Source organism: Leptidea sinapis, chromosome 15, assembly GCF_905404315.1.
Source record: "Leptidea sinapis chromosome 15, ilLepSina1.1, whole genome shotgun sequence".
NCBI classification, from domain to species: Eukaryota; Metazoa; Arthropoda; class Insecta; order Lepidoptera; family Pieridae; genus Leptidea; species Leptidea sinapis.
The window spans coordinates 3,606,612-3,622,260 of record NC_066279.1 but is presented as its reverse complement, the minus strand read 5'-3'; the positions used below and the strand labels follow the sequence as shown (position 1 = coordinate 3,622,260).

At 35.6% G+C, this 15,649-nt stretch overlaps 1 protein-coding gene across 1 annotated transcript in view; it reads right to left on the bottom strand.

The window, feature by feature from the left end:
• Nucleotides 1-433: 433 nt before the first annotated feature.
• Nucleotides 434-15,649, bottom strand: part of LOC126968171 (cytochrome P450 4C1-like) — a 63,189-nt gene continuing 47,973 nt past the window's right edge. Inside the window, exons 4-7 of the mRNA XM_050813027.1 lie at nt 3,572-3,770; nt 3,280-3,431; nt 2,567-2,743; nt 434-753 (exon numbers count right to left, since the gene is read on the bottom strand). Coding sequence (XP_050668984.1) covers nt 587-753; nt 2,567-2,743; nt 3,280-3,431; nt 3,572-3,770 — 695 coding nt within the window. The 3' untranslated portion in view covers nt 434-586. The remainder of the gene's footprint in view (nt 754-2,566; nt 2,744-3,279; nt 3,432-3,571; nt 3,771-15,649) is intronic.

Here is a 15,649-nt window from a genome sequence, read left to right as displayed (position 1 = left end):
AGAGGCATCAATATAGAATTTTAGAACATCTGCAAAAAGGGATAGCGTTGAATTGTCAATTTAATTGCAAATATCTTTATCAGATAGCAAAAATATTATCTGAGATACATGGGAGCTGTGTGGAACTCCTGACATTGCTTAATATCTTTTTCTTATATTATATTGATTCTATATAACTTATATTAAATTGGTTGTACGTGGAAGAAATACACTACGCCAAGTAATCTAGTAGTTTACAAAGCACTGTATTGGACTCCAAAAATTCAAGCAGCTCGGCGTTGCACACGCTAATATAGTTCTAGCTGATACTGGGGTGCACCAGAGATCAGAGAATATTTTTACATATAAAATTTGTTTTTTTAAAATAATATTTCATCAATATCAACAAAACTTTTGAGATGGGATGGATGGATTATTTTTAATAATAACAACATTAGGAAAAATACATTTATTAAGATCTTTAGAATAATAAAATCAAATAATATGGCTTAACCAAAACCATTTAATGATTGATTTAATGCTTACTGTACTTACACTTAATTCAATATAAAGATTAATTTTTATAGAATAATTTTCAAACAGTGCATTATCTAAGTTCTAATTTGATAGGATAACCATGCTTAGCTTTTAACATCAGAGAGAATTTACATTCAATTTTAGGAATTGGACCATCTTCTTCTTCAGCGACAACTTTAAATTGATGTAGAACTGAAGCAATAACACTTTTCGCTGTTAACATTGCATATTGGTAACCTGTAGTAACAAGAATTACTGTTAGCAACACAAATTATTTAATTTCCTTATCTAAGATAACACTTAAAAATATTGTACTACCAACTTTATTAAGATTTATTCCATTATAATTAATATTAAGATCAGTTTGTTTACTTCCTTCTACACAAAATTGCATATGCTTTGTTTTCAATAAATTCAATGTTTATTGAAGTAGGCGTTATTTTGCTGAAATACATAATTATCAAAATCATTTGAGTTTTCTTTAGTGTTAATTCCACCAATATTTGTCTTTAAACAATTCGACACGTGCTTCGCCTCTACACGAGGCATCCTCAGGACGTGACTCGCCAAAATCTGGCATGAGACTGAATCAAATGAGCCGGAAACCGCTCTTTAAAACCCTCGTACAACGAAATGACGCGCCAGATTATTTTAATAAATTCATTGTTATATAGCAAATCAATATTATTTTTTAAAGTATAGTTGTAAATGTTCAATTCACATTCATTTAAATTATCAGTATTAGAGAGAACATAAAACAACGCAGATATTTTCCGAAAGTCTTTAAATAAATAATATCAAATAACCCAAAATAGTTCTGTTCTGAGGAATCATCTTTTACAGTTGGAAAAGAAAGACTGATGAGTTACTATCTCGTGATTTACGTTTTTTTATGGGAAAGGAGGACAAAAGAGAATATGGGTCACCTGGTGTTAAGTGATCACCGCCGCCCACACTCTCTTGCAACACCAGAGGAATCACAGGAGTGTTGCCGGCCTTTATAGAATATATACGCACTTTTTTTGACCATACCCATGTCGCATCGTCCCGGAAACACTGAACAAGAAAGTTTATTCCACAGCTTTGTAGTACGTGGAATAAAGCTCCTTGAAAACCGCACTGTGGAGGACCGCCACGAAAGTTACTAAAAGTTATGCAAAGTTTACCACGTTTGCTTGCGTACACTGCCAGCATCCAATAAAATATGATTTCATTCAAGACCCTAATGTCATATTCTTTTATTTTTTCTTATAAACTATCGTGATTTACGAAATCGAAAGCTTTCGTCAGGTCATGATTTAAAACAGTTGTTTTTTAAAATCAATATTTTGAATCACAGACTTCAATAGGTCAAAAATCGCAAAAGAAGTGGATTTACAATTATGAAATCCATAATTATTTTGTGAATTAATTAAAAAATATTTATTTATTAAATATTTAATATTAATATAAAAAGAATTTTAAAACTAAAACAAAAATTAATATGTCTTAAATACATTTGTCGAAATCTTTACCAAAGATTAAATAATATCAATGCCGTTAACCATTGAGGAGAAACGTCGTCGGGAGCCAATCTTGGGCGCCATGGTCAAACAAATAATAACGTTATCATGATCAAGTGCAATAAATACTGTTATAAATTAATAAATAAGTCAGTCCTGGTTGCCATCTGAGCCAAACTTAATTATAATAAAAATAGTTTATCTTGAGGACTGAGCCAATAAATCAAATTTCATCATTAGTCATATCCTGTGCTAAGATTGGACTTCGACAAAAAAATCACTACACACTGCAGTAACATTAAGGTTGATTATCAATTTACATAATTTAGCATAAAAACTTTGCTATTACTATCGCACGAAAAATGTTGAACATTTCTGATGGCTTATCAGAAATGTTCAACATTTTTCTTTCAACTCATAATATGAATATGTAACGAGTTAATACATGCACTGTTTTAGCATATTAGTTAACAGTCAGAGATAAACTTACAAATATTATATTAATAGAAAGGAAAACCTCGAAATGCCATTACGGATTAGATACTTACCAATGCAGTTTCTTGGTCCTGTACTAAATGGAATGAAGAGCCCAGTTTTACCTCCAGCTTCAAATCTCTCCGGTTTGAAGCAATCAGCGTCAGGCCCCCAGTAATTGGGGTCACGATGTGCACCCCAAATTGAAATAATTAAACCAGTTTGAACAGGAATAGTATAGCCAGATGATGCTGTAGAAAATATTATTTTGCTTGTAACAATCTGATGAACGAAATCGTTAAAGACATACAGATAATATTTTTTTTCTATACAATTGGCAGCTCATCATTATTTATCCAGTGCCTTTGTACTCTCATTTAATGTTAACCTTATCATTTGTCAAATTATTTTAAATAAGACAAAGCATTATTTCACTTGTTGTGAGGAGGCAAACAGGCAAGAGAATCACGTGCTGGTAAATGGTGAGGCAACTACCCATGGACATGAAGTTGCCGGTTTTTAAGTTGGGAAACAACGTAAGGACACTTATACTGCTTATTGTCATTATGAATTGCATTCATACATCTAAATATTATATTGTATGGCAGTAAAACATATTTTGATTTATAGATATTAATATGTAGTTGTGTTCTAATCCCATCTTTATTTAAATTATATTCTATTTTTGTTTTGTTCTTTAATCACATATATTTTTAATAGATCTAATGGACGTTGTCCTGTCCTAAAAAATGTAATGTAAAACAATCAAACCGCTTGTTATACTTACGTAGTTTAATTTCTTCAGTTACCTTCCGAGTAATCATCGGTACAGGTGGATAAAGACGAAGAGACTCTTTCAAAACCATATCCAGATATTTCAAATCATTTAAAATGTCTTTAAATAATTTTTCATTGGCGTTCTCAAATACACGTACTAATCTAAATAATTAAATACAAATTCAGACTTTAGTCCCTTAATAATATATTTAACATGCAATAGTTTTATGGTTATCATTCGAAAATTATAATAACGCTGTTTGTATGATTTAGGTTTTAGTACTTGGCAAAATAGTACTTACTCTTCATGAACTTTTTCCTGAATTTTTGGATATTTTCCTAATAATAAAAGCGTGTTACAAATTGCAATCGCCGTTGTATCTGTAGCAGCTAGTATAAACGTTGTAATTTCTTCACGCAGTTCTGTGTCTGTGAAACCATTCTGTCGCTGGGATAATAGTATAAGATGATCTAGAAATGAATCCACTTTATCGTCTTGCCCTGTAATTTTTAAGGCCCAAATTAAATATTGTAGATTGTTTTATTACACGTGTCACGGAGTCGATATGGCTTTAATTACAATGCAATTTTTAAATGAACCCAAGTCACATGCAGAAGGACTAACAATCAACCTGGTTAGGAGAGGTGAACTCTTAAAGATCACACCGCACACTCAAAACAGAACGCTTCAATATTGTAAGCGTGGTGGTTGAACTTGTAGTCGGCAGTGTATTGATGGAATTTGTGATAAACATTGAGTTTTCATGAACTTCACATTAAAAATAATATCAAAATAACAAACTCGTAATTTTTAAGCCAAATCGACATCGCATTTTGTACAAAATCGCAAGTGTTCTGGTTCAAAACGTTTTAAAAACCAAGATTCTTACCAAAAACTGTTTGATTTTCGTAAGCATCTAAATCAACATGTTTTAATTCATTGCGTTTTTTTCGTATAATCTGAAATAACAAAATTAAGTACAACAATAATTGATAAACATTTCGATGATCATAAATGAATTTATAAGCTGATTACATTAAATAATTTATATTTAATTTTGAGACCTGGAAATGGATTGTGGAATAAAATATATTATATTGCAAAGAATCAATATAGTTAGCAACTATCTATTCAACTGTTAAAAAATAAAGTCTCAAAATATTCGTTTTATATTTTTACGTTTAAGCTGCTTATAACTGAAATTAATCTAACATTAACAATATTATGATATTAAAAACAGCTATTATAATCTATTAATATTTGTAGATAGCTAAGAGATTAGCTAAGGTTTATTCAGGTTTATAATTAAGTATAATTTTATGTATGTGCACAAGCATTTGGAGATCTCAAAGGTTTTTACTGTACACATAAAATAATGGTTAAAAAACCATAGATATTTTCAGAGCATGGGTGGTAAGCAGGCGTGTGTGCTCTTAAGAAACGACCAATAGGAATAGTTTTCAGAACTATATTAATTGTAATAAGAACATAATTAAAATTATAAAAGTGACCATAAGCTTACATCAATCAGGTTTAAGAATTTTTTATGTTTTTAAAGTGATAACCCTCACTTCTAGGATTATTACACAAATAAAATTTGAAAACAAAATTTTTATGAACAATGCGGGACTCGAACCCACGACCTCTCTTCCAACTGAGCCAACGGTACGAGTGACGTATTGTTATATAAAATCTTGAGCAGCCCTTCAACTGCGCTAGTCACCTTAAGACATAAGATGCTAAGTCTCATTTGCCTAGTAATATATAATAGCTGCGGTGCCCTTCAGACCAAAACACAATAATGCTTACACATAACTGCTTCACGGCAGAAATAGGCGCCGTTGTGGTACCCATAATCTAGCCGGCATCCTGTGCCTCCCACTTTACCAAATGGGACTAGCAAAATGCTTTTTTCGAATACTGGATTATTACATGGGGATTTCGATACATACGTCGTCAAAATATACAAATGTAGGAGTGATGGTAAATTCCTACGATAACAATTAAGGGTCAGAGTTAACATATGCGATGAAATTTTTGCGTAGTCAGATCAGCGAAAACGCATTTATTTTGAATAGGATGAACTTGAAGCAACACAGCTAAAGGCAAAAAATTTAATATATCGTTAAAATACTAACATTGTTTGTAAGATTTATAATTTTGTCGTTATGTTTTGTGAAATGTCTATATTGCCAGGATAATTTGTAGATCCAATCTGGCCACAGCCATACGGAAAATGTTCTGTTTGAAGCCAGTTTAAAAACCTTTTCAACGGATTCAAGAAAGTCTGATACAACTACATCATTCATTCCACCTAGATTCCTTATACCCAATGATGTTTCTGAAATAGAATAATTATCACGTTATTACAAGCTGTGTATTCATTTACTAATGTATGCAATTGCATCTATAGACTAAAACAGCTATTGGTTAAATTAAATAAATACTATTCTAAAAATCACCCACTTCATACTAATAAAACAACTAAGCAAGAAAATAAAATTATTTATCCCTCATTTTAATGTGATTAAAATGTAAATTTAATATACTTAAAAAATAGCAGATTTAAAACATACTAGTTGTCCTTAAAGCGAAAATGATATTAAATAGTGTAGCTGCCATCCGTTGGATTTCCCGAGAGCTAGCTTTTTGGCAGATCGAAGGATCGGAAACTCGCAAGGCTACACGCTCTATCCCCTACACTGTTTCTTCGGCTTAAATGATATCAGGAGTATTCATCTACACCAACCAAGCCAACATCTCCCAGAATGGCGTTAACGAAAACCAGAACAAACTTGTGTCTGAAATCGAGACTATGCTTTGCAAAATGGGGCTGGCAAAATTATGTCCAGATTAACCCTGAGAAGACATGAAATTGTGTGAGGTTCTGTCGTATCCCCTCAATTCGAGATCACTCAGAGTCGGTATATCGAGTGATGGTCAGTTTCGTGGTCACTTGGAAGAGAAGATCGACCTAATTCAAGAAAGAACTTCAGTACAAGCTTCAGAAGCTGGTACTGGGCACTCCCCAGTACCAGCTTCTTTCATTTGACCGAAACCTAGAAGAACGGCTCGAATCATCGAAGCGGATCACGCTATCTTCGATTAGTTTGATTCTTTGGCTTTGCGTAGAGTTGTAGGTTCTTTATGCATTACTTTTGGCGTCTGGCATTCTATAACCCCGCGTATTGCAAGAAATCTGTAACCTAACACGGCCACTTTGTGAAATAAACTAGTGGCTATAAAACTGTTTGAAAGTTTAATGTTGATTGAAAACTAGGGAGTAGATACTAGTTGATTCAATCGTTGAAATTTATATTGAAATAATATAGTGAAATACTATTAGATCGTATTTGACCCTATATTAGGTTGCTTAATAAGTTGTTTTACCTAATGATTAAGTGATGTAAGCTGGAGTTTCCTCGTTTAGAAAACCAGTGTCCATGGGATATTAGCGCTCGATCGGATCATTAAAAATGACCACGCTTTCACGAGGATAAATTTTGCTAAAACTACTCAAAACCCTAAAAGGAAAGGATGAAAACTCTTGACTTGCAAACACGTGGAATTAACCTGGTACACAATAGGAAAAAAGGTGGGAAATTTAAACCAGGATAGTTTGCAAGACCGGACAGGAACCGCGGAATAAATGTCCTTTCTTAAGCTCTAGTCTATCGCTGCGCGCTGTACCAAATTTCATCAAAATTGTCCGGCGTATAAGCGTAACAAAAAAAAATAGACATTCACATTTATAATATTAGTGGGGATGCATAATAGGGTATATGAAAAAATAATATATCAACTAAATATAAGTTACATATATTTAATTGAAGTATTATTTTTCTGATCTTTATTATTATTTATTTTATCTTAAATATTTTTTTTATTAAATTTGTTCTGACTAATAAATATTTAATATACAAAAGTGCAATAAAAACGCGCGAAATATAAAACATTTCGATGTTTGAAGCGCAGTGTGACTGTCAAAGTCTAGATAAAATATTTTTTTTATAAATAAGAGGGGGCAAACGGGCAAGAGGCTCACGGGATGGGGAAAGGTTAGGCAACTGCCCATGGACATCCGCAATATCAGGTGTGTCAAGAAGTACTTTGCACGTAATGTCCGGTGGTGGAATCCGGCCGCTGGAATCAACCCGAACATGTCCTCTGAGCACTCCCCGTGCTAAATGCAATAGAAGATGCAGAGAGAACCCCTACATCCCTACGCAATGCCAAAGAATCAAGCCGATCGGAGATGGCTTGATGGTCTGTGATTCGAACCGGTCAAATGGAAGAGCATGATGAATGAATGAATGTGAGGCCGGATTTGCGCCTTAAAAGTTGCACGCGGTGGCTTCTAGTGAAGTACTGTCTCGCCTTACTGAGTACACCAAGCTTTTTAGAGGCTAGTTTGGCCTTCTCTTCCAAGTGACCACGGAACTGAACGTCGCTCGATACATCGACGCCAAGTATGCCAATACAGGCTGTGGCAGTTAGAGGAGTGATCTCGAATCGAGGGAATACGACAAAAGGAGACTTTTTAGTGGTGAACGCACAAACTTGTGTCTTCTTGGGGTTGAATTGAACTAAATTTTGTTGGCCCCCTTTCCGAGACTTTGCAAAGGATAATCTCGATTTCAGATACAAGTTTGTTCCGGTTCTTGTCGACGCCATCCCGGGACATGTTGGCACGGCTGGTATAGGAAGCACACCCTGTGTTGTCGTCTGCATAGCAATGAATACTGCTGATTTGCAGCATATCATTGATATACAGAAGAAACAGTGTAGGGGATAGCTCGCAGCCTTGCGGCACACCAGCGTTAATGGGTTTTAAGTCGGAGAATGCACCGTTGATAAAAACCTTGATGCTCCGATCGGCCAAAAAGCTAGAGACCCATTTGCACAACTTCTCGGGAAGCCTATAGGGTGGCAGTTTTAGAATGGGTCATCGGGCCCGCTGGATTTGTGAATGTCCAAGGTAAGAAGCGCCTTTAGCACGGTGTCATGCCGGATTTTCACCTCCGGCATGTATGATTTGCACCGCGGAATATGCGGTGCTGGTACACCTTGGTCATCCAGAGTTCAGTTGGACGCGAAGAGGGAGCCCAGGAGATCAGCTTTCTTTTTCGCGTCATGGGCCAGCGAGTCATCAGCCCTGTGCAGTGGCGGAATGGCTGGCTGGCAGAAGATTCCTTGGACAGCCTTGGCGAGCGACCAGAACGCACGAGTTCCCGAGGGAAGGCGTGCAAGTCTCTCACCAATTCTGCCTGTGTGCTTCGACTTCGCGTCAGCAATAACTCTTTTGAAGGACCTGGAGGCATGATTGAAGTGTTTTTTAAGTTCACTGGAATTCACATCCTTAGATAGCACCGCATTGACCCAAGCCTGATAGCACTCCTGCTTTCGGCGAGAGGACATATTGCAAGGGCGGTCAAACCATGGTTGGGACCTGCCACCGATAGGCACAGAAGAGGATGGAATGAAGAGTCCCATACCTTGCAGTACCACATCAGCAACAGCGTCAGCAGCGGCATCTGGATCACCAAGCGAAAAACCGATGTGCCTCCACGGGTAGGATGCAAAAAAACACCGCATTTCGTCCCACTCTGCTGACCTATAGTGGCACACACGGCAAGAAGCGGGGCCGTTTTAGGCGCGTGATCGACACGGTGCTCCGGATCAGACAGTGTTCCGACGATCTCAGAGGAGGGTCAACGGAAACTAGGTACCCGTCCGGATGTAAGGTCAACAGAAGGTCCAACAGTGAAGGTGTACGATCTTCCACATCTGGGATTCGCGTTGGCGCAATAACCAGTTGCGTCAGACCATATGCTAAGGCGGAGTCGTGAACAGATCTCCCTGCATGATCGGCGGTACGTGAGCCTAGCCATTCGGCGTGGTAGGCGTTACAATCGCTAAGAAACACGATCTCTGCAGTGGGGATCTGCTCAAACACGGAATCTGTAGCCATTTGGATGTGTTCGAGGAGCCGGTCAGTCTCTGCGTTACCGCTATGGGACCTATACAGGCATGCGTAGATTCGCGGATTGTTATCGCAGTCTACACGCAGCCAGATGATGGATAGGTCCTGTCCTTCAAGAAAACTCAGGCGTCGAGAACAGACATCCAGACGTAAACGCACACGCCAGCCCGTGATATAAAGGAATGTTCCAAATTATACCCCGGGTATGAAAGGTAAGATGAATCAGCCAGAGAGGGTATCTGTGTCTCGGTTAAAAAGAGCAGGGCCGGCTTCGCCGTCTCCAGGTGAAAGTGGACGGCATTTAAATTTAAGCGAAGCCCCCTGATGTTGCAAAAGTACACAGCAAGTTTGGAGGAGGGTGGATTGAGCCTCCTGCTTTGTTTGCCCCGACTCAGCACAGATTTGCCCCCTCCAGAATACGCGGGGCAGCCTGGGCAACCACTATTAGGTACAGGCCCTAATTGTAGACGCCAAGGGACGGATTCTCCAGGAATGCATAGCCTGGTACCGTCCTGGAGTAGTCTATGTTTTTTAGTTCGTGCTGCCATTTGTATTTGGGAGGGGGGGTGTAGGCCTCCGCATACCCCACATACCGGACGAAACACAGCGGCGTAGCCGCTCTTTCACGCCGGTATTGAGTAGGGGAGTGGTATTTCTCCGGGCGTGCCGGCCCAATTCAGTTGTGTCCGTGAGGACCCAACATGGCACTACCACTCCAATAAGCAAACTCCACACCGCTCCACATAAGCAATGGTATGATTCCTAGACATTATTTTCGGTGGTTAGCGATATATTCAATTATATGTTGGTTTTTTATTATTCAAAGATCTGTATAATTACCCTATTATTTACAATGACTGAAAGTGAATTTGTTAAAACGCAATCAGATAATCTTACGATGCTGTTTGATGACGTGATTCTGTGTTTCGAACCCAGATTTTATTTCTTCTGAATTGAAAAGAGTGAAAGTTATAATTGAAAAGAAAGTAATTATATGATAATTTATTTATTTTTTAAGTTTTCTAAATTCATATTTTCTCATATTTATTTCTAAGACTAAACATAATATATAAATGCAGAAAATATAATTTGACTGTAATTACCATATCCATTGTTTTTTCTGTTATTAAAGATCATTAACACAAGATTCTCGTTGAGAACAATGTTAAGATTTTGTTTTAAGTTTTTGCATTATTAAAGTAAAAAATTAAACTATAAACTTTATAAAAACGCGCCCGCTCATTGTATGAATTATTACTAAAATGTTATGAAACGTCATAGACTGAATTAATTGTATTGCGAATTTATAGGCATTTCTAGGTAAAAAAAATAGGTTCTAAATAAGTAATCACCAACATATTACAGACTAAATTCTTCTCAATTTCTCTAAACAAGAATTATCCATGTGCTTGATAATTTTTAGGATGTAAAAAATCAATTTTAAGTATTTTTAAAATTCATGCGTAAAACAATAATATCTCTCAAATAGGGTATAGATTTTATTGTTTTACAGTTTGATGAACACCATATCGCACATCGGGTGCTATTGCACGTAGGGTAGACGTTATTATGTAATAAGTGCGCAAATTGGTAAAATGAGTTTTTAATCACAATGATGTCGTACTTGCGTCTACAGCCGGTACATCAGTATCATAAATGAAACTCTTTTAAAGACCGACTGAGGTCGTAAATGTTTTGGCGGGTTTTTGTAAACGCTAGTGTGAGAACGTTCTAATTGTTCAGTTGCTCGCGACTCCGCGTCAGGAAGTGTTTTATGTAGGAGCAATAACGTATATATAAATATTTCGTACAATTTTGGGGCAATAATGACACAAGGGAACAGTTCTGACTTTGTAGTTCTATTCTCTAATACAAACAGCAAGTGTTACCGTCATTTACGAGTATTACAATTATTTAATATCGTCCCAGAAATGTACTAACGATAACTGATAAATCGTTTTCATTATTTGTTTTTGGCAAACTTCAGATTTAATTTAATTCCATTGTAATTATAAAATGGACGTCCAAATATTGTATATAAGGTACTTACAAAAAACAATACGTGTTATCCTTACTTTGTTTTCACTGAAATTAAACTATGGATGGAAGAGGTAAAAAAAATATTACGTTTGCTTAAATAAAACAAAGAAGTATTAAAGAAGGTAAAGTGAGTGATAAGTAAGTAACGTAAGTTTTTATCTATTTTGCATTTTGTGTAGACAAATCCGTACTTATGTATTTTTTCCATTTTGCATTTAGCATTATCGAAAATGCAGAATTCTTCTATTTAAAACCCTCATGATGATGATATAACAAAGCATTTGATTACAAGCACTGATGAACCTTCAAATGTAAGTGATGATGACATTCAGGTATGGTATAAGACTTTCTAATTCAGTATTTTTTACACAGTTATCTATTTTTTTTTGCGTATTAAAGTTTCCTATGAAGGAAACTCATTTGGACGTGACTTCTGAAACTGATGATAACGAGTCAATTAGTTCGGATAACAATAGCAGTTCTAGCTGCTCAGAAATATCGTCATCATCGGAATATGACTATGTAACTCATAACACTCAAAATATCAACCAAGAGTGCAGAACAATAGAACGTAGTAGAAAACGTATTCTCGATACAAACAAATGGATAAAATATTGCCAAATACTGAAAAATTCTGGTCATTAATATACTTCTTTAGTAACTGGTTAAAGTACATAGATTTATTGTTATATAAATGCCGACTATCATGTTCGTCAAAATTTTCTCAAGAATAGAGATCTTTACGTGTATGGGTACCAAAACGGCGCCTTTTTCTGGCGTGAAAAAGGAATGTGTATGCATTATTGTGTACCGGTATGAAGGGCGCCGTAGCTGGTTAAATTACTGGGCAAACTAAACGTAATATCTTCTTCGTCTCAAGGTGACAAGCGCAATTGTAGTGTCAGTCAGAATTTTTAGGTATTTCAAGAATCCTGAGCTGCGCTGCATTGTAATGGGCAGAGTATATCAATTACCATCAGCTGAACGTTCTGCTCGTCTCCTCCCTAATTGTGATAAAAAAGTAAGATAGTGTATGCTTTTTATCTGTTACGCCACTTACAACGACAGTGAGGTTATTTGGGAACTTGTGTGTGCCTTCTACAGCGATCATGTCGTAGAATAAAAGAATCTCGTGAAAATAATCCTAGAAAACCATACACGGCTATTTATTTATTCAATGAAGGAAGTGAGATTAGAGTAAGCAAGACATATTTTATAAATACTTTGGGTATCACCGAGGGGATTTCACGTACAATTATAGAATGCAGGCATAACAATGAAGGCCTTAACATAATGAAAGAAGAGGAAGACACGGCTAACAAATCAGAAATACAACAACCAGTGAGAGACCACAATCATTAACTTTATCTCAAAGATAGAGATTCATTATTTGTAAGAGTAATTAAGTACAACAATTAAAAACATTAAGAATACTTCAATTGTCATTAACTAGTACAGTAAAATACAAAAATGCGAGTTATTTAACTTTTAACCTTGTTTGACTTTTCTACAAATTTTATTTCAAGCTTGTTAGTTCATTAGTAATTTAAAACATAAGAAATTATTCATCAATTTGGTAAATGTTATTCAAAACTATAAAGTTTTGAATACCATTTATTTAAATAATAGTTTTAGTAATTGTTATGTATATATATTATTGTAAAGTTAAGTGTATGTGTTACTTCTTAATTAGGCGTGTGGATATTTTGTTTAGTTCAGCATTTATGATGATATTGCACACCAAAGTTCTACGTTTAATTTAATTTTCTGTGCAAAAATGTCATAAATGTAGGTACCGTAGTTTAAAAATACTTAAATATGGCATTTACCTAAGATTTTTATTTCTGTAACAACCTTCATTTTAAAATATGATATATAAACAATATTTAGATCATAAATTTATAATAGACCGATTTCATTTTAGTAAAACGACAACTTTTAAATCGATCTCCTGAAAAAACGTCATTTGTTATTGCATCCGGTGTGCGATATATAGCAAAATTACTTGACTCTATGTCTACCTTACTAATAACTTAATTATTGCCTTAAATAATGGCGTTATTCTTACCAGCTATTGACGCTAATGTGAAATTGTTGATAATAGGCGAAATATCGAATGTACCGGTGCCACTCAAGTCCTTAAGTTTATCAACAAGATCCGCACATCTTCGAGAAAATATATCCATAAAACTATTGAGTATTTTGGGGCTAAACGCAGGAATAATCACCTTTCTTTTTCTAGACCATATTGAAACTGAAATGAGAATTCACATTTAACATAAGAAAGGTTCAAGTAAGTTAAGTTAAACCAATACTCTTATCATCAAATCACTTGACTGTTACAATACCAGGGGCGAAAATTCCACCATCGCCAGTGATTCCTTTTACACTCTTCATAATTAATAGATCTTTCTCCAAGCAATTTTTCGAAACATATTCAACGTCTGCTGGATTCGTTAACCCTGAAAACAATATTACAAATTGCATTATTTGTTACGTACTTATTTTAATGGGAATATTATAATTATATCACAGTTTAAAGTACAAATGAACTAACAATAAAACCATGATAATGTATGTACTCACTACTCATCAAATAAAATAAAGACAAACATATTGATATAAATTTACAACTTTAGGCGCATTCACAGGTGAGAGGTGTATAAAAGTCACTTAGGTAAATATATTAAACCAATAAACTATATAAAATCTATTAGGAATTCGCTACACTTTGGTTTTACCTATTAATAGCAATGGACCTCCCCACATCTTTTGAATTCCTCCAGTTGTAAAACATTCTCTACTTATATGTTCTATTATCGAGACGGCTTCTGTAAATAACAAACGCACAATATAAAACTGGGCCGGTCATTAGCAAATCGTTCACTAATGAATGTGTCTTTGAGTTTATCTTAGATTGTGGCATTAAAACTAACACATATTTACTTAGTTTGTACTTCTCTTGTATCGACAGCATTTATTCAGCATTAAATTAAGGGCATTAAGCTATTATAAAAAACTAGTGGACCCAACAGACGTTGTCCTGTACACACGTCGTTAATTTGAAAAATCGGTCCAGCCGTTATGAAGAGTTCACTAACATACACATGAGCAGGAGAATTATATTATATGGACGAAATTGAGAATCTAAACCAATCAAAAATTCACTGACACAAACAAAAAAATCATCAAAATCGGTCCAGCCGCTTAGGAGGTAGTTTAGTTGTGAATCTAAACCATTCTTGAATCCATCTGAAGACACACACCAATCTCAAATTCACTGGAACACACAAAAATGTCATCAAAATCGGTCCAGCCGTTTAGGGGGTAGTTGAATTGTTAATCTAAACGATCCTCAAATCCCCTTGAACTCAAATGAAAAATTTCATCAAAATCGGTCCAGCCGTTCAGGAGGAGTTCAGTGACATACAATACAGACACGCACACAAGAAATATATATATATTAAGATATTCCATACTCTGTGCTATAACTATCAAACTTAACTGAGAAAACCCTACTCTTCCATAAGACGGCATAAAAGGCATTTATTTTCTCACAATTGATTCCTTTCGAATTATATTTGATGTCATTTCTAATATACTAGATACATCTACCGCTTCGGATACAAATGACGCTCTGAAAGAGAAGAAACGGGGAAACAACTCTCCTACAATCTTTTTTTGCATCTTCTTAGGGGTCTCTTCAACTGCCTTTTGAAATGCAGCCACAGCTGCCTCGGCGTCCAGAAAATTTCATCGAAGATTTTGTTTTATTTTCAGGAATAAATAAAAACCGAATGGTGCAAGGTCGGGGCTACCAGGTGAGTTACCCAGTTATTCTATGTGTGATGTCGCCAAATAGTTTTTCGTTTGCCGGGCGGTATGCGTAGTATTGTCGTGGTGAAGACGGATCCTACTGCGAGGTTGTTTCTCTGAACTTTTTTGAAGACAAGTGGTAAACAATTGTTAGTGTTCCGCTTTGTTTATCTGTTGTTCTATCCTTTAATTGATTGTCGCGTTACGAACTGTCTTTCTGAAGAACGAGGACACCATCTTTTTTCCCACGCTTCGATATCTCTTCACTCTAGTTCACAACTCCTCAGAAGAAAAATACCCATTAACAGACCACTTTTGATTTTAAGATCACAAAAGTAAAATTTGCTTTGATTGTATTTGAGTCACCTTCGTTGATCCTTTCCACCATTTCGCAGCACCAACCAAGACGGCACAGTTTATGGGCCTCGGTCAAATTATGAAGTATCCAAAGATTCAAGACTGCTTAGCATTTTTTAAGGATTTTGTACATCGATGCCTAAACTTGTCTGAATTTGATGATGGGTCACTTTAACTTCAACA